This window comes from Cetorhinus maximus, chromosome 15, assembly GCF_964194155.1.
Source record: "Cetorhinus maximus chromosome 15, sCetMax3.hap1.1, whole genome shotgun sequence".
Classification (NCBI taxonomy): domain Eukaryota; kingdom Metazoa; phylum Chordata; class Chondrichthyes; order Lamniformes; family Cetorhinidae; genus Cetorhinus; species Cetorhinus maximus.
Genome location: NC_135893.1, coordinates 22,135,037 through 22,160,822, shown reverse-complemented (window position 1 = coordinate 22,160,822; position 25,786 = coordinate 22,135,037). Strand labels below are relative to the sequence as shown.

General features: G+C 42.6%; 2 protein-coding genes across 4 annotated transcripts; both read right to left on the bottom strand.

The window, feature by feature from the left end:
• Positions 1-2,173: 2,173 nt before the first annotated feature.
• otud3 (OTU deubiquitinase 3) lies at positions 2,174-16,962 on the bottom strand. Of its 3 annotated transcripts, none has more exons than XM_078558057.1 (9): positions 16,805-16,962; positions 16,001-16,301; positions 12,233-12,381; positions 9,891-10,003; positions 7,020-7,142; positions 6,287-6,433; positions 5,272-5,368; positions 4,485-4,663; positions 2,174-3,456 (listed from the first exon to the last, which is right to left on the bottom strand). In XM_078558057.1, the coding sequence occupies exons 2-9, from the start codon at positions 16,201-16,203 to the stop codon at positions 3,280-3,282; spliced, it is 1,188 nt and encodes a 395-aa protein (XP_078414183.1). In that variant the 5' UTR covers positions 16,204-16,301; positions 16,805-16,962; the 3' UTR covers positions 2,174-3,279. The 3 variants fall into 3 exon arrangements, with proteins under 3 accessions (XP_078414183.1, XP_078414181.1, XP_078414182.1); XM_078558055.1 differs by lacking the exon at positions 16,805-16,962 and adding an exon at positions 16,440-16,747 and having other exon boundaries at positions 4,476-4,663; XM_078558056.1 differs by lacking the exon at positions 16,805-16,962 and having other exon boundaries at positions 16,001-16,787.
• A 7,674-nt stretch (positions 16,963-24,636) lies between these two features.
• Positions 24,637-25,563, bottom strand: LOC144691115 (olfactory receptor class A-like protein 4). The gene has a single exon (XM_078559188.1). It carries the CDS (start codon positions 25,561-25,563, stop codon positions 24,637-24,639), a length of 927 nt encoding a protein of 308 aa, XP_078415314.1.
• Between the last annotated feature and the right edge of the window lie 223 nt (positions 25,564-25,786).

The following is a 25,786-nucleotide window of genomic DNA, read 5'->3' as shown; positions in this document are numbered from 1 at the left end:
AGCTACATTACTGTACGTGAAAACGCTTTACAAAAATCTTTTTAAAAAAAAAAACCCTACCTGTTATCAGTTGTGCATCTTGCTTCAATGGGCACAGAAGATCCTGGTTTACCAGCCTATTATCTCTGGTTTGGTAGAGTTGGCGAACGAAGCAGGCTTCTGGGGGTTATTCTGTTTTGAATGACCACTCAATAGCCAAACACTTCCTAAAACTGGGTATATGCTTTCACTAGTTCATTGAATTTCCTCTCACAGTACTGCTCTAGGTTTATTCATGTCCTCAGGGAAGTGAACCAACCTGGTCTATCCTACATGTGTCTCCAGTCTCATGCTACATGTCTCTTCTTTCTGCCCTCAGGGCAACTAGAGATGGGGAATAAATAATGGCAAAAATAAGTCTTTACCTTATTTATAGCCTTTGGAAGAAATTTAATCGCCCCCCCAGGGGGGTCCACATAGGCTAGTGACCCTTCAAGTGGGTCACCTGTAGCAAGGCTTTCACCTGCTCAGGCAACCTCAAGAACCAGTCATTCCGCATAGGTGAGAAGCCCTTCTACTGCAAACAGTGCAGCAAACACTTACTATGGTCTAAACACATGCCCGTCCAGCACCAGCACACAACCACCTGGGCCAGGCAGCAAGCAGCTCCAGGCTTGTGCTTCAGCAGGCCCTACTTCCAGTTTCCTCTCCAGTTGGGGCTTTATAGGGTCTAAGTGCATGTGCAATCCCAATCTTCAGGATCTCCCCTACTGGGGCACATGCACAGAAGGATTGATCAGTGAGTTGCACAGAGAGTAATAGAGGGCTGGGATGGAGTTACAAAGAGAGTTATAAAGCCCTGGCAGTGTTACACAAAGAGTAAAAGAGGATTGATTGTGAGTTTTAGAGTAATTGAGGGCTGGTGTTAAGCTATAGAGTATTAGAGAGATGGTAATGAGCTCTAGCAGAAATAATATGCCAATTTGAATGATCAGCCATAGCCCACTTCTCAAGAGTTCGGGCAAATTATCATTTTAAATTCTGGGCTGTAATGTCAGGTCAGATCAGATCTGCTCTTTTGTTTACAATTGGCTGTGATTTTGGGTCAGACAGCAGCAGTGGGGTCCTCACCTATCTCAGCCTCTGCACTTGGAAATCAGCCATGGTATTTCCGTCTCTCTCCATCGCCATCAAAAAGCTTCCTAAAAAAAGTTTCCAACCATGCATATTCCCCTGTCTAAGCTCTTCTCCCAACATCTGATCTCTCATGCAGAGGTAAAATTAGTGGGCTGTTGCTTATGGACTGGGTGTGGGTTTTCAAGCTCAAATAACAGCTTAACAGTGATCTCTAGTACTAAACCAACATTGCTGAGTCATCCACCGGTGTTGGGAGTTGAATCAAATAATTAAGAAATAATAGACCTGGGACTCTAATGTGTTTAACATTTTTAGGAGAGGAGCAAATTTTGACATTAAGAAGCATTAATTTTTGGAAAGACCAGAATACAAACTTGCAATAAACGAACATTATTGACTGAATTTTTTTCTCCCAAAACTAAAATTTGAGATGGTGCGGGATTAAATTTCTTCCAAAGGCTATAAATAAGGTAAAGACTTATTTTTTCCATTAATTATTCCCCACCTCTAGTTGCCCTGAGGGCAGAAAGAAGAGACATGTAGCATGAGACTGGAGACACACATAGGATAGATCAGGTTGGTTCACTTCCCTGAGGACGTGAATAAACCTAGAGCAGTACTGTGAGAGGAAATTTAATGAACTAGTGAAAGCATATCATACCCAGTTTTAGGAAGTGTTTGGCTATTGAATGGTCATTCAAAACAGAATAACCCCCAGAAGCCTCCTTCATTCACCAACTCTACCAAACCAGAGATACTAGGCTGGTAAACCAGGATCCTCTGTGCCCATTGAAGCAAGATGCACAACTGATAACAGGTAGGGTTTTTTTTAAAAAAATGATTTTTGTAAAGCATTTTCACTCACAGTAATGTAGCTTTTGTAAAGAATTCTTACCTGGAGTGTGAAAGCCAGCTATCAATCATTTTGGTTTGTGTTTGAGAAAAAGCAACTCACAATTTTTAAGTTTGTTTCTTGATTCGTGCATTACCAATTCCACATCATTGTGACAGAAAAAAAAATGTTTTTAGAAATTGTTGCACAAGCTTAACGTCTCACTGAGGTGATCACATATTTATTATTAATTTAAATACAGAGCAAAAATATAGTAAACACAAGCAATCATACAATAGCCAGCTGTCTAACTCTGTTGTCCATTGGAGTTACTGTTTCAAACACTCAGTGGCTATTCTCAACCACCTTCCACAATCAAATGGTTCCTTACTTCCACGCAAGGAAAAATCTCAAGAGGTAGAAATTCAACAAACAAATTCAGGAGTTTATTTTAACTTAAGTCACCTCTGGGAGTGTTCAACCAAAATATCTCTGACAAAGCTTTGATGAGCAAGACGTAGGGACTTCTGGTGCCAGTCAGAAGTTGCAATTCTTCCATTTGCCTCATTACTGGTTTAACAGCCGCTAAGCCTATTCACACACAGTTCTTAGCACAGTCTGTATGGAAAGCATCTTTCGTTTTTGGTGGTTAGCAGCATATTTGTACCCTTCACTTAAAAAAATAATTCAAGTCATGGAAAGGATTAAAAAAAACAGCTTCACTTTTCTAAATGTTTATGGCTGTACCCAAACAGATACCTGCAGGCAAGCACTCCTGAACACTATCAATGAAGCGTTCAGAAACGTTCATGTGCAAAAGACATTCTCTGTTACAGTTTCCTTTGGGAGCTGTGTAAATACATGTTATAAAGAAAGGGCCTCACATTTCACCTCCAATAATGAGTATTAATGCGGTGTAAGAAGTTTGTGATTTTTAAAAATGTTACAGTCAATCTCTCTAACCCATGCTTACACAGTTATTAAAGAGCATTCTTGCCTTTGAATCCATTTACTGCTAAAATTCATCTGCACATACATTTCACATTGCTCATTTTAATTCTCACTTATGACCATCTGAAGATTTATTGCATTTGTAAAATATAAGTAATCCACTGCTTTCACCTTTAGGCTTTTTCTTCCAGTTTGTCTACGTGCGAGTTTGCAAAGAAAAACAAGTTCTTCAAAAAGTTTTGAATCAAATATTTTCTTAATCTAAAGCAGCATCAGAAAACCTCTCCATCTCCCATGATGTTATACCCCACCCAGGAGACTTATGTAACCCATTCAACGTCAGGTGATTGCCAGCTGGTAAGGGAGCTGCTGTCCATGGATCAAATATTTAAAGTTGTGAATGTTTTCACTAGGGTAACGGGTGCTTGAAAGTCCCTATTGGTCCCATTGTCTTCCATATTATTGCTCCTGCTATCTATGACCTTCTGTCGATGTCTTTCTTCCTGTCGTTTCTTCTTTTCTAACCTTTGCTGTTCTTTTCGCTGCTTATTTGTCACCTAGAATTTTAAAACGCAAATTAACCAGCAGAATCACAATGGCGCATTGATAAACACTATCCATTTTAACAGCCAGAATGCATAATGAATATTTCACTACACAATGTAATGAGCAGTTCAAGAAATTCTCTGTATAATGTTATCAAGTTAAATATTTCCTTAAAAGCTTCTTCGTAAAATGGTACATCAGATGGCGTTAAAACTTTTGGCAGCTCCAAGTTTCCCCAGTGAGTATCTGAAACCAGGAAAGTTCCTGGTTTGGTCCCTGGTCTGTGCTGAGTTAACTGATCTCAGCTGGGACAACAGTTAAGGTACCATAATTGGTCTCTGCATCCCTGAAGAAAGGAAAAGCAAAGCATTTCTTTCTGTTAACTACTATCCAATGACCATTACTGGAAGTATAAGTATTCAGAAGTCAGGGGAGGACAGGAGTGGGCTTGACTGAAATGCCCCTTGCAGTTGAATAGCCTGCCAATGTTCACTGTCAAGAATAACCCATGAATGTTGGCCACTTGAGCAATATATTTGGGTTGAGGGAGAAGAACACACTTTGCTTGCAGAACTGAATTTTAGCAAGGCATCAATGCCTTCTGGAGAGAATAATGAAGAAAATGTACATAAACAAAGTCATACTATTTCCACCCATTTACTGCACATGGGCTGATAGTAGAACTGACTTTGAATTGAAGGCCGTGCTGGGAAGTAAATGAGATGGTATGGTTGTCTCTCATAAAAGTTAATGATGTGGTTTTTGTCATTAATCCTTTAAGATCCTTTGGGGAATGTCTGCTAGCCAGAAATGATGTTGCAAACCATAAATTTAAAGACTCAGAAGCGGGTAAACCCATGTGTGGCTCCCTAAATGGTGCTGTGGAATCCAGGCTGCATTGTCAGAAATGCAGAATTCCACATCACTGAAAACCTTGGCTATTGTAGTCTTTGGCTTAGTAAGGGCACATATCATACGTTACTGTACAGGCCTCTCTCTTTTGCATCTGTCCCCGGTCACACCGTCTTACCTTACACACCTTATTTTTGGTCCTTTTGTTTTCTTCCTTTTCATTCAGCCTCCTGTTGTTTTCAATTTCTTCAGTGTTGACAGTTTGATTTCCAAAAATCCTGTTACCAGTTCCATTCTCCATCCAGAGAGGTGGCATGTGCTGAGGACTGCAATTAGAACTCGTTTTGTTGGACTCTTCATCACTATCTAAAATCAAAAATTAAATTAAATTCATGTATATGTCGTATTCACAGGCCAGAAACTGGGTCTCTCAACAAACAGCAGTTCTGCACCAGTGAATACAGAATGACTGAATCTCAATTGCATCATGTAAAAGGAGCGTGACATCCTAGTCCTTTATTAGGTTTTAAAAATTTCTCAACTAAATCTGATATTGCTCTACCAGACAGTAGACCATCAGGGAAGGCTACATCCCCATATCCATTGTAACTCATTCAATCCCTTCCATTATAAAGTGTAATCTTTTATTTTGACGGAGCTAAACTGTTTGCCAGGGCTGTTTTAGGGAATATAAGCTACCATTGATCTGGAAACTTCTATAAACTGAAGCAGACAGCCAAACACAGGTTGGAAGTATCTTTAATGCTATTTATGAGAGCCTCAAAACATCTACTGCAAAAGCTAGCCTCAGAGCTTGACAAGTCAGATGTTTACGATATAAAACCAGAACTGAATTTGGAGCACCAAAGGGCAAATCTTGCACAGAGAAGCTATAAAAATAGGAAGTCAGTCAGAAGTGAACTTGCAATATGTGGTACACAGAATATGTGTGAATGGTCAGGTGTGGAACTCACTGCTATTCTTCAGTTCTTCTATCTGCAAAATGGCAAATATTACAGATCTTATGTTGTAGTTTTCAGCTTCTAGATTTTGAACAATCACATCAGTATCCTACAGGAAAACAAGGAGAACATCAACTGTACAACAAATCACTTCACTTTCCCCAATTTTTCCAAGCTGCTCTCCTGTGAACATTGATTCTTGTTCACATATGGGTTCTGAGGGCACTGTACCCCGTCGTACCTCACCCCTGTGGCTATTCTTCATGTATGAGCCCCAACAGCTACTGGTTGTTTGACTGTGGCAGTTATCAGAACCAAAGCCCAACATATCCTCACTGAAGACACATGCATGCTTTTCAGCAGGGGTCACCGATTAGTGATCAGGCGCACCCACCCTGGAAGATTTTCCCCTCTCCCTAACCAAATGACATTGAGGCCAATTGTAGCACCCCTACTGCTGCTGACCTGAGCAACCAACAGGCTCTTGGTAAGCGTGGCTGAGCACCATACTGGATCGAGCAGTCCTGGTTACTGTGGCTCAGTACTACACCAGGTACTGCATTTAGCCACTGTGCTAATATACCGGAGTGTCATTTTTTTTTAAACAACCAAAATTAAATACACAATTCCTGCATCATAAAAACCAAATGAAAGACTCACAATAAACAAAGACTTGACAGTAGGAATAGAAACCACAGTGTGGTCACAGTGAGCTTGAAGGTTTCAAATAAAATATCTCAAAAAAAAACACAATTGTAATTTAGATTGTTTATAGATTTTTAAATTATGACCAATGTGTTTATGTACATGATGGCCATCAGACACCATTTATAGCAGCTTTACAGAAAACTACAAATCTGGTTGAAAACAAATGAAGTAGATAGATACAGAACCTTTATAGTTCCTTCAGAAGGATTTAAATACAGAGCCTGATCCCAGCAGTTGGAGTGTTACTTCACGTGCTTTACCGTAAGCTTTGCCAAGGATCACTGAAGGTAGCTTGGTCAATCTGTTTTCAGCTACTTACCATACACCCTGTTGCGTTGCGTACTTTCTGAACTGCATCATCCAAATCAGTCTTGGTCATTTCACTTTCAAAATCCCGTATGTCTTCCATCTGGTAGTGACACATTTTGTTTCGATCTTTTTTCTTTGAATCATCTTTAATGAGCATCTGTAAGAGTCGCGTAATTAAAACATGAATATTTGCAGCTCTGGTGCAGTAGCGACCTCTTTACAATAAAAACAGTGCTACATTTATACCAGCAGCTATAAAAAACACTGCAAAATGGGGAAGCAGCCCTGCAGAATGTTGGTTTCAACCTAAAGTTCTAAAGAAATTTTAAGTTTCACCTTTTAACACACAGGAGACCAAAGTTTCTGGCAGCTGTTGCCTGGTAAAGCTAAATTGGATCAATCTTCCCCCTCCCCATCCCGAATCCTGGTTGTGTTCAGAATTCATTCCACAACCTGAGCAGCGATCATTAAAATAAATTAAACCTCCATGTCAGCAAGAGTTTGCAAACTAACTTACCAGCAAACTTCTAAACTTACACCGAAATGTTTTCTGAATTGCTTATTGACTTCTAACTCCTTCCCTTTCCCCCCACTGAAGAAGAACTGGAATGCAGGTTACAGACACTTCCAGTAGCTTTAACTAAGCAATATCAACATTGCACATTTCCCATGAAAAAAATGACACTTGCGTAAATGGAAAGTGTACTAAAGGGTTCAGGACGCAATCACATACATTTACCAACCTCTGTCTTTAGGTTCGCAGGTGCTTCTGAATTATCATTAAGCATGCGCACACTGTCATAGTGCTCCCCATATCTGTAGGCAATATGCAACTCCACAGCATTGCTCTTGCGGGTTCCAAAAACCTATAGAGTTAAAATAATTGTTAGCTATTATTGTTCTGAATTATTAATGAGTGAGCTGTTATCCATATGAGAATTACAAAGAGACTTATATGTGGGGGCAAGATTTTCATTGTGCTGTGCGTGTTCATGTGATCGTTTATGATTTCTTTATACAAACAAAAAACAGAGGAAACTTTTCCCAACAATAAGATTCATTGAAAAAACTGGGAAATGAGCTAAAAAGAGAGCTACCTACTACACCGTCACAAGGCGTTTACACACACAATGGCTACATTTAATTTATACTGACAAAGCCTTGGGTATTTGCACCTTATAAACATTGCAGAAACTGCAAGTGTAGAGTACAGACTTCAAACTCCAGCTGTGCAGGAGCCTTGGGTGAAAGCAGTCCAACATTTCAGTGAGTGCCTATAATGGCATTCCATATGACCCTAAATTGTTTACAAGTTTACAACAAACGGCTGAGTGTTTTAAACTGCACTATTCATGCAAAGTCCTGCCACAGGTTGCATCATATTATCTGAAACATTTAGGGGGCCACAGTTTCTGAAGCTGATCCCGCACAATTTGGAGCTGCTTCCAGAGGATCACTTGTACTGGTAAAGTGGATAGGACAAAGGACAAAGACAAAGGTTTTAAACTGACATTAAAAGGACAACCAATGGCAGAGTAGGTGTAGCAGTGTACTCGACACTGTCCTAACCTGTGCTATATCTGACCTGGGAGCGCTCAATGCTGACACTGAATGCCCAAATGCGGGTTCCATTCCTCTGCATTAATTAACATCTTCCATCTTCATGAACACAACCACTGACCAACAAACTTAAAAAAACAAAACACAAGGAGATGAAGTTTACCAGATGAGGAGAACACAAGTGAGAGTATGGCTACAACAGCCAACCACACACGTTCTTTACAAATGCATATTATGGGATTTAATAATAAATCTGTTTCTGGTCCAGAGTAACAGAACTGTCTTGTTGGGGGCAGGTGAAGGAGTCACACCAGAATAACAGGCTCGTTCAGTGCCATGTGCTGTTCTGGTTTGCTTTGTAGAGTTACAGTTCTTTGGAATGAATAGGCTGAGAATGGAAACCAAATTTTAAAGACTTTCCAAGTGGTTCCTCACTGACTGATTATGAAGTGTTTGCTTCACAGAAGTGCTTTATTTTTTTAAAACAACAAGCTTCCACTCAAATGCCTGGATTTATGTTGGCTACACATTCAATTCTTCCCCTTTCCCTCTGAAAGTGCTGGCTCTTTGCTGGTACCACACATGTGTACCTCCGCCAGGCCTTTCATGTGCAAGGCCGGACACTGCAGGTCATCGAGAATGGGATGGCACAGACGTTTCAGCCAAATCTTCACCTATTCTTACTTGACCCACCTTAATACCCTTTCCAATACCCCCACTCCAGGTGGTTTGCTGTTACTTCTTAGGTGCAGCAGTGGGAGAAGCTCAGAAAACTGCTTGCACTGGGGTTTAATTTACATGGTATCAGGAGCAGTGAGATGCACCAGTAGTTTATTTCACCCCTTGCACCCTCTAACGCTGCTGGTTAAATGGGTAGAGGGTGATCCTGCCCTGTCTTAATTCCTTCATTTCAACGTGTCACGGTCAACAGTGCCTTAGTGACCCTCTTATTTCACTGTCCAAGCTCTCATTCTACTGTGTTTGCATTTTCTGGACCTCAGACAATAAAGGTACTGCACCTCCATGGAAACAGCTTTGTTGTGCATTCACGGGAAAGTAAGAAGTTGCCTGATTGTTAGTGGATGACTATTCTCAGTTTGATTTGACAAGGGCAGTTTGTGGGATCAGCTGATGAGAACATCCTGTGCCACCAGCAGTTTAAGACCAGACACAACCATTAGAATTCCAGCAAATAACAGATCCCAGCCAGGCATTAGTACCACAAAAACACACGTACTACATAACTGATATAAAATAATCACCCATCATGTTATAAAACCATCAAATGACCATCTCCCAGTGTGTCTCAATATCTGACATACAGGCTCGGTCAACTGATAATGACACGTATCTTGTAATAATTACTAAACATTCAGAAACATTGCTGGCTGTATATCACTCCACACAAACAACACCAACACCCCACATAGAAAGACCACATGCACCATGCAAATGCAAGACACTACATCAGAACTCCACTGTTACATTGTAAGTTTATTTGACATCTAATAGAACACCACGAGCATGCAGAGTGGTATTGTCGCTGGACTAGTAATCCAGAGACCCAGGGTAATGCTCTGGGGACTCAGGTTCGAATGCCACCACAGCAGATGGTGGAATTTGAATTCACTACAAATCTGGAATTAAAAGTCTGATGATGACATTGCTGTGACTCTAGCCTACATGTGACTCCAGACCCGCAGCAATTAAACGCCCTCTGAAATGGCCCAGCAAGCCACTCAGTTGTATCAAAACCACCATGAAGCCGAAAAGAAAAGGGATACCTTTGGCATATGGCGACATGGTGCTTCAAGGAGGCAGCTCACCACCACCTTCTCAAGGGCAATTAGAGATGGGCAATAAATGGCCTAGCCAGCGATGCTCACATCCCATGAATGAATGAAAAGTTCTACAGAATACTAAAGCTGCTGCTGACGAAGAGGAGTACAAAATGTGAGGTTCTGTACAAATCATTCCTAAAAATGTTATTGAAGAGTTCCAGTCTCCAGTGCAGGATCCTCTATACACTTGGTATTTCAACTACTGTATGTTACCTGCCAAAGTGGGGCATTAAGCTGGTGAATCACAATATTCACTTGGTTGTTCCTTGCAAAGGCGACTATCGCATCATTGCCAACAAACGTGCCCGGTTTCTCCAGATTTGCAACTGAAAAACAAAAATCAAAACCATCAGTGTCGTGATACATGTCTATGGCCATCTCCGTCCATGCTCAGTATTAAATAGTTGGAAGAGTAAGCTGATATTTTGGTCTCGATAGTTCCAGTTTGGAGATTTGTTGGAATAAAAACGAATTTATTTCACAGCAACACAGCACACCCCATCACACCAGTCCTCACTGATCTACCATTACTTCCAATCCTCCAGCACCTCAACCATAAAATTTCCACCCTTCTGTTCACATCTCTCCATATCTCTGTACTCTGGCCTCCCCTACCATCACTCAACACTGGCATACACCTGGAATTGCTTCCATAGGCTTCTCTGGGACCTCCAATTTCTTTGTCCCTCTGGAACACCTCGGGACATTTTTCTCAAGGCATTATATAAATGCAAGTTGCTGTTGACCACAGGTGCAAGATCATGAAGCGTCAGGAGGTAGCATTCTGTTTAATCTGTTTACCATTCCCATTCCAGTCCACTGCAGTAGCGACAGTCACGTTAACTGTGATGTCATACACGAGATGCTGCTAGAAACGGCTGAAAACCCCAGCAAACACAAGGCAGCTTTCAGAGTCACACGCAACCTCAGGACGTCCCAAAGCGCTTTACAGGCAACAAAGTACTTTTGAAATGCGCTTGCACATAAATAGCAATGAGATAGTAACCAGATAATCACATTTTGTTCAGAAAATTACAATTGAAGGATAAAATATTGACTGGGACACCAGGAGAATGCCCTGCTCTTCTTCAAATAGTGCCACGGGATCTTTCACATCCACCTGGGAGCGCAGAGAGTGCCTCATTTTAAAGTCTCGTCCAAAAGACAGCACCTCTGATGGTGTGCTCCCTCAACACTGCGTTGGAGTATCAGCCTAGGGATTGTGCTCAAGTCTCTGCAGTGTGGCTTCAATCCACACATCTTCAGACTCCAGAGACAAAAGCTAACTACTGAGTTATGACATTGAGTTACGACTTAAGTGAATGGGCCAAGATCTGGCAAATGGAGTATAATGTGGGCAAATGCGAAATTGTTCATTTTGGCAGGAAGAATAAAAAAGATGATCTAAATGGTGAGAGATTGCAGAGATCAGAGATTCAGAGGGATCTGGATGTCCTAGTGCATGAATCACAAAAGGTTAGTTTACAGGTACAGAGCTAATTAGGAAAGCTAATAGAATGTTATCATTTATTGGGAGGGGAATTGATTACAAAAATGGGGAGGTTATGCTTCAGTTCAGCATTGGCGAGACAACATCCGTGTACAGTACTGGTCTCCTTATTTAAAGAAAGATGTCAATGTGTTAGAAGCAATTCAGGGAAGGTTTACTAGACTAATACCAGGAATGGGCAGGCTGACTTATAAGGAAAGACTAGACAGGTTAGGCTTGTATCCACTGGAGTTTAGAAGAGTAAGAGGCAACTTAATTGAAACCTTTAAGATCCTGAGGGGTCTTGACAGGGTGGATGTGGCAAAGATGTTTTCTCTTGTGAGAGAATCTAGAACTAGGGGTCACTGTTTAAAAATAAGGGGTTGCTCATTTAAGACAGAGATGAGGAGAATTTCTTTTTCCCTCAGAGGGTTGTGAGTCTTTGGAACTCTCTTCCTCAAAAGGCAGTGGAAGCAGAGTCTTTGAACATTTTTCAGGCAGAGTTAGATAGATTCTTGATTAACAAGGGGGTGTAAGGTTATCGGGGGTAGGCAGGTACGTGGGGTTGAGGTTACATTCAAATCAGCCATGATTTTACTGAATGGTGGAGCAGGCTCGAGGGGCCGAGTGGTCCACTCCTGCTTCTAATTCGTATGTTCAGCTGAGCTGGGAATTAGATCACTCCCCTCACTACTGGATGACCTATTTCATTCTGTGTAGGCCAGAATCATATCAGTAACACGGCAGTAGAAAATCTGATTGCACAATACACCTCAGAGTGATGGCATGTATATCGTAGGTAACGGAATCTCACTGAATTGGATGAATGGAGGGGCATGTTCAAGCAGTAGGTCTGTTGACAACCACAGGTGAAGGAGGTCACTAAGAACCCCCAGGCTAAACAATAAGTATAACTGGTAGAAACCAGAGCAATGTTGATAACACAGTATGTGCTGCACCCATGCACGCCATTTCATGAAGTATGCTTAACCTGTTAAACTTTAGCTAATATTTCCCAGTTCTTGTTTATATCTTGGGTTAATGGGGCGATCAGATTAGGACTCACCATATCGATCAAAAGGGACATCATCCTCTACAAACGGTTCAAAATCTTGCCGATGTTTGATCATGAAGTCTACTGTTTCCCTCCGGTGTTTAAGGTGGTTTCGGGAGTGACCTTCCAGCTGATCTCCAAGAGCACGAAACAGGCAATTCCTGAAAAATAGCAGACATTTTGTTGATTTTTGTCACTCCAAATTAAAGTAGACAAAAATCAGCAACTTCAGGTCAAAGGGATTGTCATTAGATGGCAGCATCACCAGTGCAAGTACAGGCTCTCCAGGTTTCTCCAGGAATTGGGCACTCGTGGGTTAAACCATTGGCAAATGAAATTAAGGTTTTAGTAATCAAGCAAAGATGCCTCAAGGTTGTTCAGTGTACAGCTAAAGGGATTGTGCAGACTCCTCCATTGCCATATGCCATTCACTGTCACAATTCTACAGCCATTTAAAAAGAGATAGACCAGCTTCTGTTTGGAGAAGACCTTTGGCCCATATAGGCCAACAATCTACAATACTTCCTTAGTGCATTTCAAACTGCATACCATTTTTGGCAAAAACTGGCTAGTTTCTTCTTGAAATCCATTAAGGTTTTTGCTCCACTAACCATGCTGGTAACCTGTTCCGCATACCATCCTATTGAAAAGAAGGATTCATCCTGAGTTTCTTTTTTTTTTGTCTTCAGTTTGTTAATATGAGCTTTCATGCTTAAATTCAACCTGCAGCAGAAAAGCTTGCTTAGAGCCAATTTGTTTAAACCTTTCATCATTTTAACCCCTGCCATCATTATTCCCCCTCAGGCCCATATCAAGAAAGGAAAGACTCAGGGTCGCCAATCTTTCTTTGTACAGCATTCCCTCAAATTCTGGGATCAACCATGAAGCATTTCTCTGTGTCTCTTCCCAATAACTGGATGTCCTGTTTAGAAATAGGAAGACCAAAATGGCCTGCAGTGCTCCAGATGTGGGTTCACAAGGTCAATACATTTTTAAAATTCTCTGTCAGGATTTATATGATTATACATATGCATTCCAGCTTTCTATTACTTTAAGAGACTGAGAGCATTCAGCTGACAGATTTAGTGACCTGTCCATCAGGACATCACGATCTCTCACCTGCTCCAACAACTCAATTCCATCCCATTTAGAACATAATTCACATCAAACTTCCTGCAACCAAATCACGTTCCCTTGCACTTCCCTGCATCTGTCATTTCTCTGCCCACTGTTAAACTTGAATAACTATTCGAAAAATGAGGAAAATAAAAAAAGGAGGGGGAAAGGGTAGGGAAATATGATTGCTGGTTGCAGCTAAAGAATTATGGGCTGAATGGTCCTTTGTTCTATAAATTCTATGGCTCAAAATCTTGAAGCATGCTTCAAAAATGAAAGTACAGTTCTGAGAGCTACATTTGTCCAGCATTTATTGGCCATAACAACAGCACACGTAGGGATGAGGTGATTCAGTTATGTAGATAGAGTGGAGAAGTTGGAACTGTTTTCCTTGGAGAAGAGAAGGTTGAGAGGAGATTTGATAGTTTTTCAAAATCACAACAGGTCTGCACAAGGGAAAAACTGTTGCTGTTGGTGGCAGGATCAAGAACAAGAGAATGTAGATTTAAGGTAATTGGCAAAAGAAGTAATGGTGACATGAGGAAAAACTTTTTCATGCAGCGGAGTGGTTAGGATCTGGAATGCACTGGCTGAGTGCGTGGTGGAGGCAGGTTCAATCGAGGCATTTAAGAGGGAATTGATTCATTATCTGAGAAGGAAGAATGTGCAGGGCTATGGGGAAGAAGGGGGGGGAGTGGCACCTGGTAAATTGCTCCTATGGAGTGCCGGCACGGACACGACGGGCTGAATTGCCTCCTGTGCTGTAACAAATCTGAGATTTTAAGCTCTTGCAGCAAGATGATAAATATTGTTAAAAGGCTCTTTCACAACAAGGTACAATGTTCATGAATTGTGACAATAAAGTTTTGCCAGTTTATCTGTCACCATGACATTCAGGGTGTACAACAGCCTTCAAAAGCTATGTTATTCTGTATAAAGTATACATGGCGCTCATCGCCAGAATCTTCTGTACAATGTATATGGACAGCTTACAGTTGGGATCTATAGTTGGCATTTATATAATGCCTTTAATATAAAGAAATGTCTCAAGGCACATTACAGAAGTGTAATCTTGATAAAAATAGATGCTAAGCCAGAGATATCAGGACATGTAGCCAAAAGCTTGAACAAAGATGGGTTTTTAGGAAGATCATAAACAGCAAAAGGGAAATGGAGAGGGAGAACAGTTTTGGGAAGGAATTCCAGAGCATGAAGCCTACCTTGCTGAAGGCATGGCCATAAATGGAGGAAGGGATACACATAAGGCCAGTGTCAGAGAAACGGAGAGTTAGTTGTGGTACGGGGGTTGTAGGACTGAAGGAGGCTACAGAGATAAGGAGGCCAGGCCACAAAGGGATTTAAACACTGTTCTGTATAACATATACAAGGAAGCATGGCCTGAATCTATTCTGTATGATGCACATTAGGAACTCATGGCCTGCATCCACTTTATTTGGATTTGAGCAAGTTTTTAACCTCACCAAGTACTTTTACTTAATGTTGCGGCTCATTTGCTAAGGCTCCAGCTCCCATGATTTCAACTGAAACAACTGTTTTACTAAACTTCATTTCAAGGGAATAGAAGTTCATATATTACTTCATTTTATAACAGTCTGAGCCTTCGGACAAAAACGTTTCAGACATCTTTAATCTGCAGGTCCAGGATGCCACACAATGTTATGTTATTAAGCCTCATCACGCTCACTCATCTGTTCATGCTTCTATCAGTGCACGGTGATCAGAACCTGCAAATTGGCCTAAGTGAGATCATATGCATGTTTAATATGACTGCATCCAATACCTTTCTTCACTGTATTAACATTAGCAATTTAGCTAAAATAGAAGGCAAAGGGGCTCAATATGAGCATATGAAATGTTCAACTGATAGCCTATAAATTAAGCTGTGCACCAAGGAACATCAAAATGTAAGTCACTAATCTTAAAAGTCACTGGAGGTTTATTCATCTAACTGACAGTGCATTCAACACCTCACATCCAAGACAGTTGTCACAACATTTTAAAATCAAGCATTTTAACTGAAACCAGGAGAAGCCTTGACGTGGGCTTGATGGATGCCGGAGGTGGGGGCGGGAGGTTGCAACAAGGTTAAAAAGTATCCAGCCTCAAAAACCTCTCAATCTACATAACATTTATAACAAATGCTTGGGTGTGCACACCAACTTTAGGTTTTAAGCAAACAAGTTTCTATTGAAGTTGAGTGCTCAAGCCCAAAGTCAGATCTCATTTTTCATTATGCTGGCATTTGCAAATGACATGTTCAGCAGCTGGGGGGGGGGGTTGAACTCAAACTGCCAATCCGTCACTGCGGAGTGATCTCGGTTTCCATACTCAGTCCATGAGTAAGCGCTTTACTCTCAGTCAGTGTGTGCAGTGTAAATGGAATTTTAGGGGAAACGCTGGAGTTACAACACTCTCAACTCTTTCAGTCCGCGACAGTTTACTAATGCTCAGCAAATGCCTTGCACTTTTATATATATATAAAAAAAGTTTAAATCAACTTGGAGGAGAGACTCAGACAGGCAATGATTAGAGTATTTACACAGGTGGTTACCACCACTAGTTTTTAGGTCAAAATGTCATCAAGACTGGCTTATGCTACAGATCCTGTGCCTGCAATGACTATGTGATAACGTGTGGTCTCACCCATCGCCGGGGACCTCCCGGAGTTTGAGTCCCATGGCCAGGAGCTGGTTGGCAAAGCTCACAAACTCTTCGTCCTCTGTCCCCTCCTGGGCCCTGTTCTTCCTCTCCTTGGCCAGGGCTCGTCTCACCGCCTTCTCGTCCCGTTTCCGCTCTAAATCCAGTTTCTTATTAGTCCTGGTTTTGACAACTTGTTTCTTGGACATGGCCGACAAAACCAGCGGCGCATCGGAAGCTTGCAGAGAGGGTGAAGCAGGGAATCAGAGGGGCCGAGGGCAGAGGGTCACCATGGTGACAGGGCAAACTGGAGAAGATGCAAGAACAAGAAATCAAAATTTAAAACAAGGAAGACCAACTATTGACTTCCACTCGAAACGGCGGAGGAACTCCCAAGTCCTGAAACGAAACGGAACAAAACAGAGAGAAAATAAAAGTTATTTACTGAGAACAGGAGGTGGGCTCAGCAACTATATTACATGATGTTATGTTATTAGAGAGAAGTCGGGGCAGACTGAGCTCAGCCCCGCCACATTGTGATATCCTTTGACGCAACCAGAGCCGCCGCCGCTGATTTTATTCTTTTCAAGCAGGGCCTAGAGTCAAGTCTGAAGCCGCGGGCTTGCGTACTAGCGCCGCCCGCCAGAGGTGACCGGCGCTCGGCACCGGCCGCTTCCTCCTTCGCCGCTCTTTACTTTTCAGTGACGGTGGAGGCGGGGACCCGGCAAGAGCCCAGCCCGGCCTCCCTCGAACTCAGAAGTGGGGGTGGGGGGGCTGTTCCCAGAGGCCTGGACCTGGCGCCTGACTCACCTTGGGCCTCACGGAGAGAGGTAGAGGCAGCAGCCTCTGCCTTATTCATCTTGGACCATTGACCACCCCCCCGCCCCGCGAGTCTCAATGTCTTCTGGTGCTAAACTGTTCCCAATCCAACCTTAACCCTCCCCAATCCTTAATCTAGTCTCCTCCAGCCCAAACCTACTCTAATCCCAGGCTCTCCCAATCATAATCCATTTTTAACCTAACTCAGTCCCATCAATATTCCAGCCTCTTTATTCCAATGTAATTTAACCCTGATTTAAGTTACAGTCCATCCCCACTTTATAGCACTCTAAATTAATTTGTCATTTTTGTATTGCCTTTTGCTAGTAAAGATATTTCTCGTTTGGTGTTGATTCACACTGAGGGAGGGCTTTGGGTTTCAACAGCTTAAAAGTTCAACTCCATGCAGCAAATATTTCTGCACGAAAACAAGCCACAAGAATGCTTCTCTGACTCTTCGTGCAAATACAAACGTTTTCTAGTTTTGTTTAAAATAAACCTTTACTTTTAACTTTTTGTAGAGGGTAAATGTATTGGCCAGTGTAGAACTAAACCATGCAGACCCAAGGGGGTGTTAGTTTCATCCCAACCTGTGCTGAATTATGTATATTTTTGGGAATTTTTTTTTTACAATTGGTTACTTTGCACTGCAATTGGTTACACTGTCCCAGGCTAGGTAGGAGATAACTTAGCCAAAACCAAAATTAACTGGAAAAACTCAGCAGGCCTGACAGCATCTATGGAGAGGAAGACAGAATTAACGCTTTGAGTCCGTATGACTCTTCACCAGAACTAAAGAAAAATAGAAATGAGGTGAAATATAAGCTGTTAGAGGGGAGTGGGACAGGTGGAGCTGGATAGAGGGCCAGTGATAGGTGGAGGTAAAGAAGAGATTGCCAAAGATGTCATAGACAAAAGGACAAAGGGGTGTTGATGGTGGTGATATTAGCTAAAGGATGTGCTAATGGTGACGTTGAGGGTGGAAAGCAGGACGAGCAAGTGACAGATGGCCCTAGTGGGGGTGGGGCAGGAGGAAGGGATCAAAATAGGCTAAAAGGTGGAGATAAGAAAAAAGGGGAATCAGAAAGGGGGTGGCGAAGGAGGAGAGAGTTCATGATCTGAAATTGTTAAACTCAATGTTAAGTCCGGAAGGCTGTAAGGTGCCTAATCGGAAGATGAGGTGCAGTTCCTCCAGTTTGCGTTGTGCTTCATTGCAATAGGCCAAGGACGGACATGGGCATGAGAGCAGGGTGGTATGTTGAAATGGCAAGTGACAGGGAGGTCTGAGTCATGCTTGCGGACAGACCGAAGGTGTTCCGCAAAGCGGTCACCCAGTCTGTGTTTGGTCTCTCCAATGTAGAGGATACTGCATTGGGAGCAGTGAATGCAGTAAACTAAATTGAGAGAAGTGCAAGTGAAGTGCTGCTTCACTTGAAAGGAGTGTTTGGGCCCTTGTACAGTGAGGAAGGGGGAAGTAAAGGGGCAGGTGTTGCACCTTCTGCGGTTGCATGGGAAGGTGCTGTGGGAGGGGGTTGAGGTGTAGGGGGTGATGGAGGAGTGGACCAGGGTGTCCAGGAGGGAACGGTCCCTACGGAATGCCGATAGGGGGGGGTGAAGGGAAGATGTGTTTGGTGGTGGCATCATGCTGGAGTTGGCGGAAATGGCGGAGGATGATCCTTTGAATGTGGAGGCTGGTGGGGTGACAAGTGAGGACAAGGGGGACCCTATCATGGTTCTGGGAGGGAGAGGAAGGTGTGAGGACGGATGCACGGGAGATGGGCCGGACACGGTTGAGAGCCCTGTCAACCTTTTATCTCCACCTTTTAGCCTATTTCGATCCCTTCCCCCTACCCCACCCCCACTAGAGCCATCTGTCACTTGCTCGTCCTGCTTTCCACCCTTAATGTCACCATTAGCACATCCTTTAGCTAATATCACCACCATCAACACCCCTTTGTCATTTTGTCTATGACATCTTTGGCACTCTGTTTGCCTCCACCTATCACTGGCCCTCTATCCAGCTCCACCTGTCCTACCCCCCTCCAACAGCTTATATTTCACCTCATTTCTATTTTTCTTTAGTATGAAGAGTCATACGGACTCGAAGCGTTAACTCTGTCTTCCTCTCCACAGATGCTGTCAGACCTGATGAGTTTTTCCAGTTATTTTTGTTTTTGTTTCAGATTTCCAGCATCCACTGTATTCTGCTTTTATCTTAGCTGATAACTTAGCCAACATTTTGATCACCATTGAGTTATCCCTGCTGGAAAGTAAGAATTGTGAACATTAGGTGAAACAAAATTGAGCTTCACTGTGGTGCTCCCATAACAGTCAAATATCCTGCTGATATTTTCTAAATTAACACATGAAGAGTATTGTTATTTCAGTGAAGTACTTGAGGTTGGGAGGTGCTTGAACTTCACTTAGCAAGCATCAACCCTGTCATGGAAGAAAGGGGAAAATGTGATTTTTTAAAAATGTATTTCATGTATATCCATGTTCATGTTACCTCCAGACTTGAATATTTCAAAGATAAAAGCAAAAAACTGCAGATGCTGGAAATTCAAAACAAAAACAAAAATACCTGGAAAAACTCAGCAGGTCTGACAACATCTGCAGAGAGGAATACAGTTAACGTTTCGAGTCCGTATGACTCTTCACCAGAATATTTCAATGCTCTCCTGGCTGGCCTCTCACCTTCCTCCCTCCATAGATTTGAGTTCATTCAAAACCCTGCTCCCTATATATTGAACTGCGCCGAGTCACATTCATCCTTTGCTCCCATACTCGCTGACCTACATTAGCTCCTGGTTTGACAACACCTCAATTTTAAAATGCTTATCTGCATTTCCACCTCTCTTTCTCCTTTAAGACGCTTTATATAAGTTACCCCTTTTGCTGAGTTTTTGTTCATCTGTCCTATTATGGCCTTATGTAATTCAGTGTCAAATTTTGTTTGTTAATTTTCCTGTGAAGCACATTTTGCCATTTTACTATGTTAAAGGTCCATTTTAAGTGCAAATTGTTCTTCTTAAGATTTTCCTCCATCCCTTCAGAGCAATCCAGACAGCCAAAACTTGCGCAGTTCACCAGTGAATACCACAAGTATGCCACCTGTTCAATTCTGCTCTGGTAAGTAGGTGTGTAAGGTGGTAACCATAGTTCTGATATCACGGGTCAGTTGTTGGTGAGGTATGATCGCTCTTTGTCTTGTTTCCACTTTGCATCAACACCCATGTTACAAAGCAGATCTCACTGTGAGGGGAAATACTTATGTCAGCTGTGAATTCACATTTAATGATGTATACAAGTTCAAATTTTAAGTCATTAATTTCCTGGGCAAATGCTTATCTTCTGAAATGTTTTAAAGTTTTCTCTGGATTGGGAGACATTCCAGAAGAGGCTCAAGGGGCTGAATGGCCTACTTCTGTCCCTATGTTCCATTCTCAGGAAAGAAGGATGTCAGATAGTCAATCCTCCATATTCTTGGAACATTGAGAACTGGGCAGCAATGTTCCCTCAATGTTTCAACAATCTTGAGTTACAGTTTGTGTTTTTTGGTTACAAACTGTACTTAGTTTGCTGTGGTAACTAACTGTTGAGGGCTGATCTCTGATTATTCCTTTCTCTTTATGTGGAAGGCTCTCATGTCCCCTTGGCATCTTCCTGATGCTGGCCCACTTGATCAAAGAGTTCACTGTGTCTGCAATAACATAATTGACTGGTAGTCTGCCTCTCTGTATACATCACATTAATACACAGCGATAGCATGTTTTGTATTGAATTGCATTTAGCAAATAATGCTTCAAAGCACCTAGAAAATCCCTGGTTGGCATTTGGTTAGTTGGATGGACCAGGTCATGCCTGGGACAGAGAGCACATGTTTTCCTTTTGGCATTACAAATTTTAAAATTGATCTCCATAAAAGAAGCTAGTGCATGGGATTCCCTAAACTACTTGGAGACAGGAGAACAGTCAAGGTCAAAACACTTTTCTTAGTGAAGATGATATTTAAAAATGTAAATGCACTTAAGAAGTATGAGCCTGATCACTGGTGGTATAGAGTATTGAATGCCAAATTGTGCAGGTTAAGTTCATTTGCTGTGTCCATAATAATGAGCTATAGTGGTGTTTTTAACTGACTTTCAATAAATATTTACTGCTGTGTTAAAAGAGGTTGGATATGTGCAGTGATGTGAAATTTAGGGGCAAGATTGTGGTTCACCACCTGTTGGTGATTAAATACTTATCTTCCAGATGATGTGAAAATTGGTTCCTACACAATTCAGTATGTTGCACTGTGGTAGTGTGGCCGAGCGGTCTAAGGCGCTGGACTTAAAATTCCAGTTTCTAACGAGACGCGGATTTGAATCCCACAATTCAATGTGGATGTCACAGATGCATACTCAGTAATGAAAATGCTTGAATTAATGCAAGCACACAAAGAGCAATGTACATGGGTTAACTGTAGGTTTTATTAATCTTAGCAATATAGGTAAAATCACAAGATAGGTTTGGATGTCATAACCATTTTAGCTCATCCAGCAGAATAAAACCCACACATCCATACTGTTATTTTATTGTGTATTGAGAGGCCCAGGTTTCTTTTCTTTCTTGGTTGCTCTTTGCATAAAAAATAGTTCCTGATATCTGCCCTCAACATTCCTTACATCAGTTTTAACCAATACCCTCTTGTTCTAGTATCCTGGCATTTCTTGAAGTAAAGTTTAATATGTTGTATACTTCTGTAAGGTTTCCTCATAGTCACCGTCACTCTTGGATAAAGAGTCCACTTTCTCCAATCTTTATTCAAAATCAATCCTCAATCACTAGGGACCAGTTTGAGGTCCTCCTCTTCACAGTCTTTAAGAGTTGAATGTTTCCCTTTTGTCCTTACAACCAAAACTACACCCCCAATGCACTGTACAATTTTAGTATAATATCTTCTGGCTTGTACTCAACTGGTCTAGCAATGTAATTCAGCATTCTATGCATTTTGTTAATTACCATTCCACGATGATTTGATATGTTCATTTTAAAATACATAATAAATGAATAATGGCCATAAATGGTGTAAATTACTCTGTTGCATTTTTTGACACGCTATTGACATATTGCTTTTTGCAATATTGATTCTTTGCAATTAGTTTTTTTATCACTTTGAGACCTATGGAAAGAAAGACAGCAGCAAAAACACACCATCGCAGAGCAGCTGAACATGGATGAAACACAAGATGGAGCTACTGAGCTATGAGTATCTGGAGAACTCAGTGGGACAGCGCTCAGAATGAAAGATCTCGCTGTATTGAAAATGTTGTCAATGTCAGCATATGTTGATATCAGCACGTTCTTCATTCTTCTAAAGAAAATTGGATAATTATCTGAAGAGAAAATATTCGCATAGTGACAGGGAAAAGGCAGGTAAGGTGGACTAGATGAGTTGATCTTACAGAGACCCAGCTTGGTCGTAACAGGCCACATGGCCTCCTTCTGTGCTGTAGCCATTCGATGATTCTATGCTCAAACATTTTTGCATTTTTCAAACTACTTGATCCATCAGGTGACTTGATTGTCTTATTTCAGGAAGCTGATGATACTTTCTGATAAAGCATTGTGTTTGAGGGCTACCCAATTTGAGGAGGGGGCCCTCTACGCCTCCTTCTCAGAGAGAAAATTAATGCTTTATGCAGTTCTTCCGTCTGCCCACATCTAATGACTCTACTATGTACAGGATCTTGAGCATTGACAACCCACAGATTCCTCATTCAAGGGGTTATTTTTCAAGTGTGAGGTGATACAGTTAATTTTGGCAAGTCATAGGGGATGTCACAGCTGAGCCTGATTCTGTCACCACCCAATATCGGCTTGTACATTTTCCAGCACTGGATGGTGATCAGGAGTAGGAATTCCAGTTCTTTTCAATTTCTTAACCCAGAGGCACGAAAACCAATTGTAATGCACCCCCCCCCCAAAAAAAACTTGCATTTATATAGCACCTTTCATAACATCAACATTCCCATGCACTTTACATCTAATGATGTACTTTTGAAATGCAGTTACTGTTGTCATGTAAGAGACATGGTGGCCTGTTTGTGACAGTAAGGTGCCACAAACAGCAACATGATAATGGCCAGATAATCTACTTTAGTGACATTGGTTGAGGGATAAATATTTGCCAGGACATGGAGAACTCCATTGTCCTTCATTGATATAGTGTCATCTTTACATCCATCTGAAAGGGAAGACAGGGGGGGGGCAGAATCTTTTTGAGGCATCGGGTCTTGCCTGCCAGCTGGAGAGCTGGTGAGAAACCCATGCTGCCTCTTTTTGGGAGCCAGTCAGGCAGTGGCGAGGCCAGCAGCGACCTTCCCATGGAATCAAGACCCCAGGGAGTGGAAGACTCAGCTCGCCCTTGTGCTCAGCAGCGCCAGTAGAAAGGCTGTGGCTGCTGCTGGAAGGACAGGCGCTGGAGTCACAGGAACTTGGAGTGACCCAGGCCACAGGTAAGTAGTAATGTGGTAGGGGTCGTGGGGAGAAGAATGCAGGGGGGTGGCAGCAAGGACAGGGAGGTGGCTCTCAACAACAATCCCCTCCTTCCCGACATCCAGTCCCTCGATCAGGCATTTAGTGCCTTTGATCGAGGGACCCTCACCTGGAGGTGACAAGCAACCCGCACAGCTTTACCTGTCGTGCACACTGCATGGTGACAGGCCCACCGACAGTGGGTTAATACCAGCAACAGTGGGCTGAGGCCCTTAAGTGGTCATTAATTGGCTACTTAAGGTGCCCGGGGACTCAATTTAATGTCTCGTCCAAAAGTGGATGCCCCCAACACTACAGTACTCCCTCAGTACCATACTGGATTATGTGCTCAAGTCTCTCTGGAGTGGGACTTGAAACCCATAACCTTCTGACCACTAACCACCACCCTAGCTGATCTCTGCTGACTAAGCATATTGATTTGGAATTCAAACTTGGGACCTTCCTGAATGTTATGGCTCAGTACACTTGACTGGGTTGGAAAATTTGAAGAATATTAAGGGGATCAGTTACTGAATTATAAAAACGGAAAAATAGAGACAGTTCCTTCACTGCCGCTGGATCAATATCCTGGAACTTGCTTCCTAACAGTGCTCTGTGTGTACCCACACCACATGGACTACAGCAGTTCAAGAAGGTGGCTCACCACCACCTTCTCAAGGGCAATGTGGTACTGTTGCTGGCCACGGACCTGGGTTCGAATCCCACCATGGTTGATGGTGAAATTTGAATTCAATAAAAATCTGGAATGAAAAATCTAATGACTGGGAAACCATTGTCGATTGTTGTGAAAACCCATCTGGTTCACTGGAAGGAAATCTGCCATCCTTACCTGGTCTGGCCTACATGTGACTACATTTGACTCCAGGCACCCAGCAATGTGGTTGACTCTCAAAAATGCCCTCAGAAATGGCCTAGCAAGCCACTCAGTTGTCACCACCACCTTCTCAAGGGCAACTAGGGATGGGTAATAAAAGCTGGCCCAGCCAGCAAAGCCCACATCCTGTGAATGGATAAATAGGGACGGGTAATAAATGCTGGCCCAGCCCAGGCAGCGATGCCCACAACCTGTGAGAGAGAAAAAACTGAAGTGAAAAGGGTGGAAAATCCACCGGGGATGGAAGTCGGCAGTTCTGGGCGAGGAAATATGGATCAGAACAGCAGGAACCCTAAACTCACGGCCGATTAACAGGACACACTGTATATTCATCAGCCCTCAGATATCTAAGTTCGGCACTACTTGTTAAGAACTGGGCTGCTTTATTTTTTTAAAAAAAAGAAAACTAAAATACTTTAATGTGCAACACCTTGCAGACTTTATGTCGCAACTTGCTGTGTCCTGCAGCGAGCAACAGAGGACTGAAGCCTATAAACACGGTGGCGCAGTACTTCGCCAGAGTCAACAGAAAGGCAGTGGACGGGCCCCCATTGTGATTGTAGTAACTGACAGCCAGCAAGTGGGTGCCTGTACACAGGACAAACAGTGTCACTAGCGCCATGATCAACTTGGCTGCTGTCCTCTCCATTTGCACACTGTGCAAGTGCTCGTCCGCGATCGCCCTGATGTGTTTGCTGAGATAGTACACGGTGCTGAGATTGGTGCTGACCATGAATATGATGGGTATGAGTTCATGAAGAATGAGGGAGACCACTGCGAACGTTATGCCGCTCTCCGGAGTGGGAAACTTCCAGACACAGCCCAGGAAAGGCTCCATGGTGGTGCTGATCACCATCAGGATCTTCGTCTCGTTCCCACTGGCAGTCCGGCTGTAAATGAAAGCTGGGATTGCATAGAGGAAATTAACAAGCCACACCGCAAATAATATCGCCAACACGTACATGATCTCCTTCATCTTTGTGCTCAGGTGGAAGTGCTGTTTTATTTTGAGAAAGTGGAAATAGCTCAGACAGAAAGTGACCCACACGCTCACAGACTTCAGCCACACCCAGAGGAACATGAACACTCGGCACCAGTGGAGGCTCAGCAGAATCTTCACCCCCGACTCCGTAATGAACAGGAGGATGTTCCGAAAAATGGAAATGAGCAAGTTGACGGCTGCCAGGTTGGTTAGGATGATGTCAGAGGCGGCGAGGCCGTGGCTCTCCACGGTGGTGGCGAGTATTGTCACCAAGACCAAAATATTCCCCAAAATCCCCAGAAACACCAGCAACCCATAAAAGATGAGCTGAGCTGTAGTCTCCAATTCCATCGCCTCGCTCCTTAAAACTTGTTACCTCCAGATTAGCAACCTGAAAAAAAGATGTCTTAAAATGTAAATGAATCGGCACAAAGGTGTATTTTTAAATCGAGCCCGTTGAACACGATCAGTACTTTCACAGGTTTTCACACTTGGCACCATTTGTGGCACTTCTTTTTCCTGTTTTCTGTCCTCATCCTAGTCCCAGCACATCATAAATGTGGGTCGTTAGACT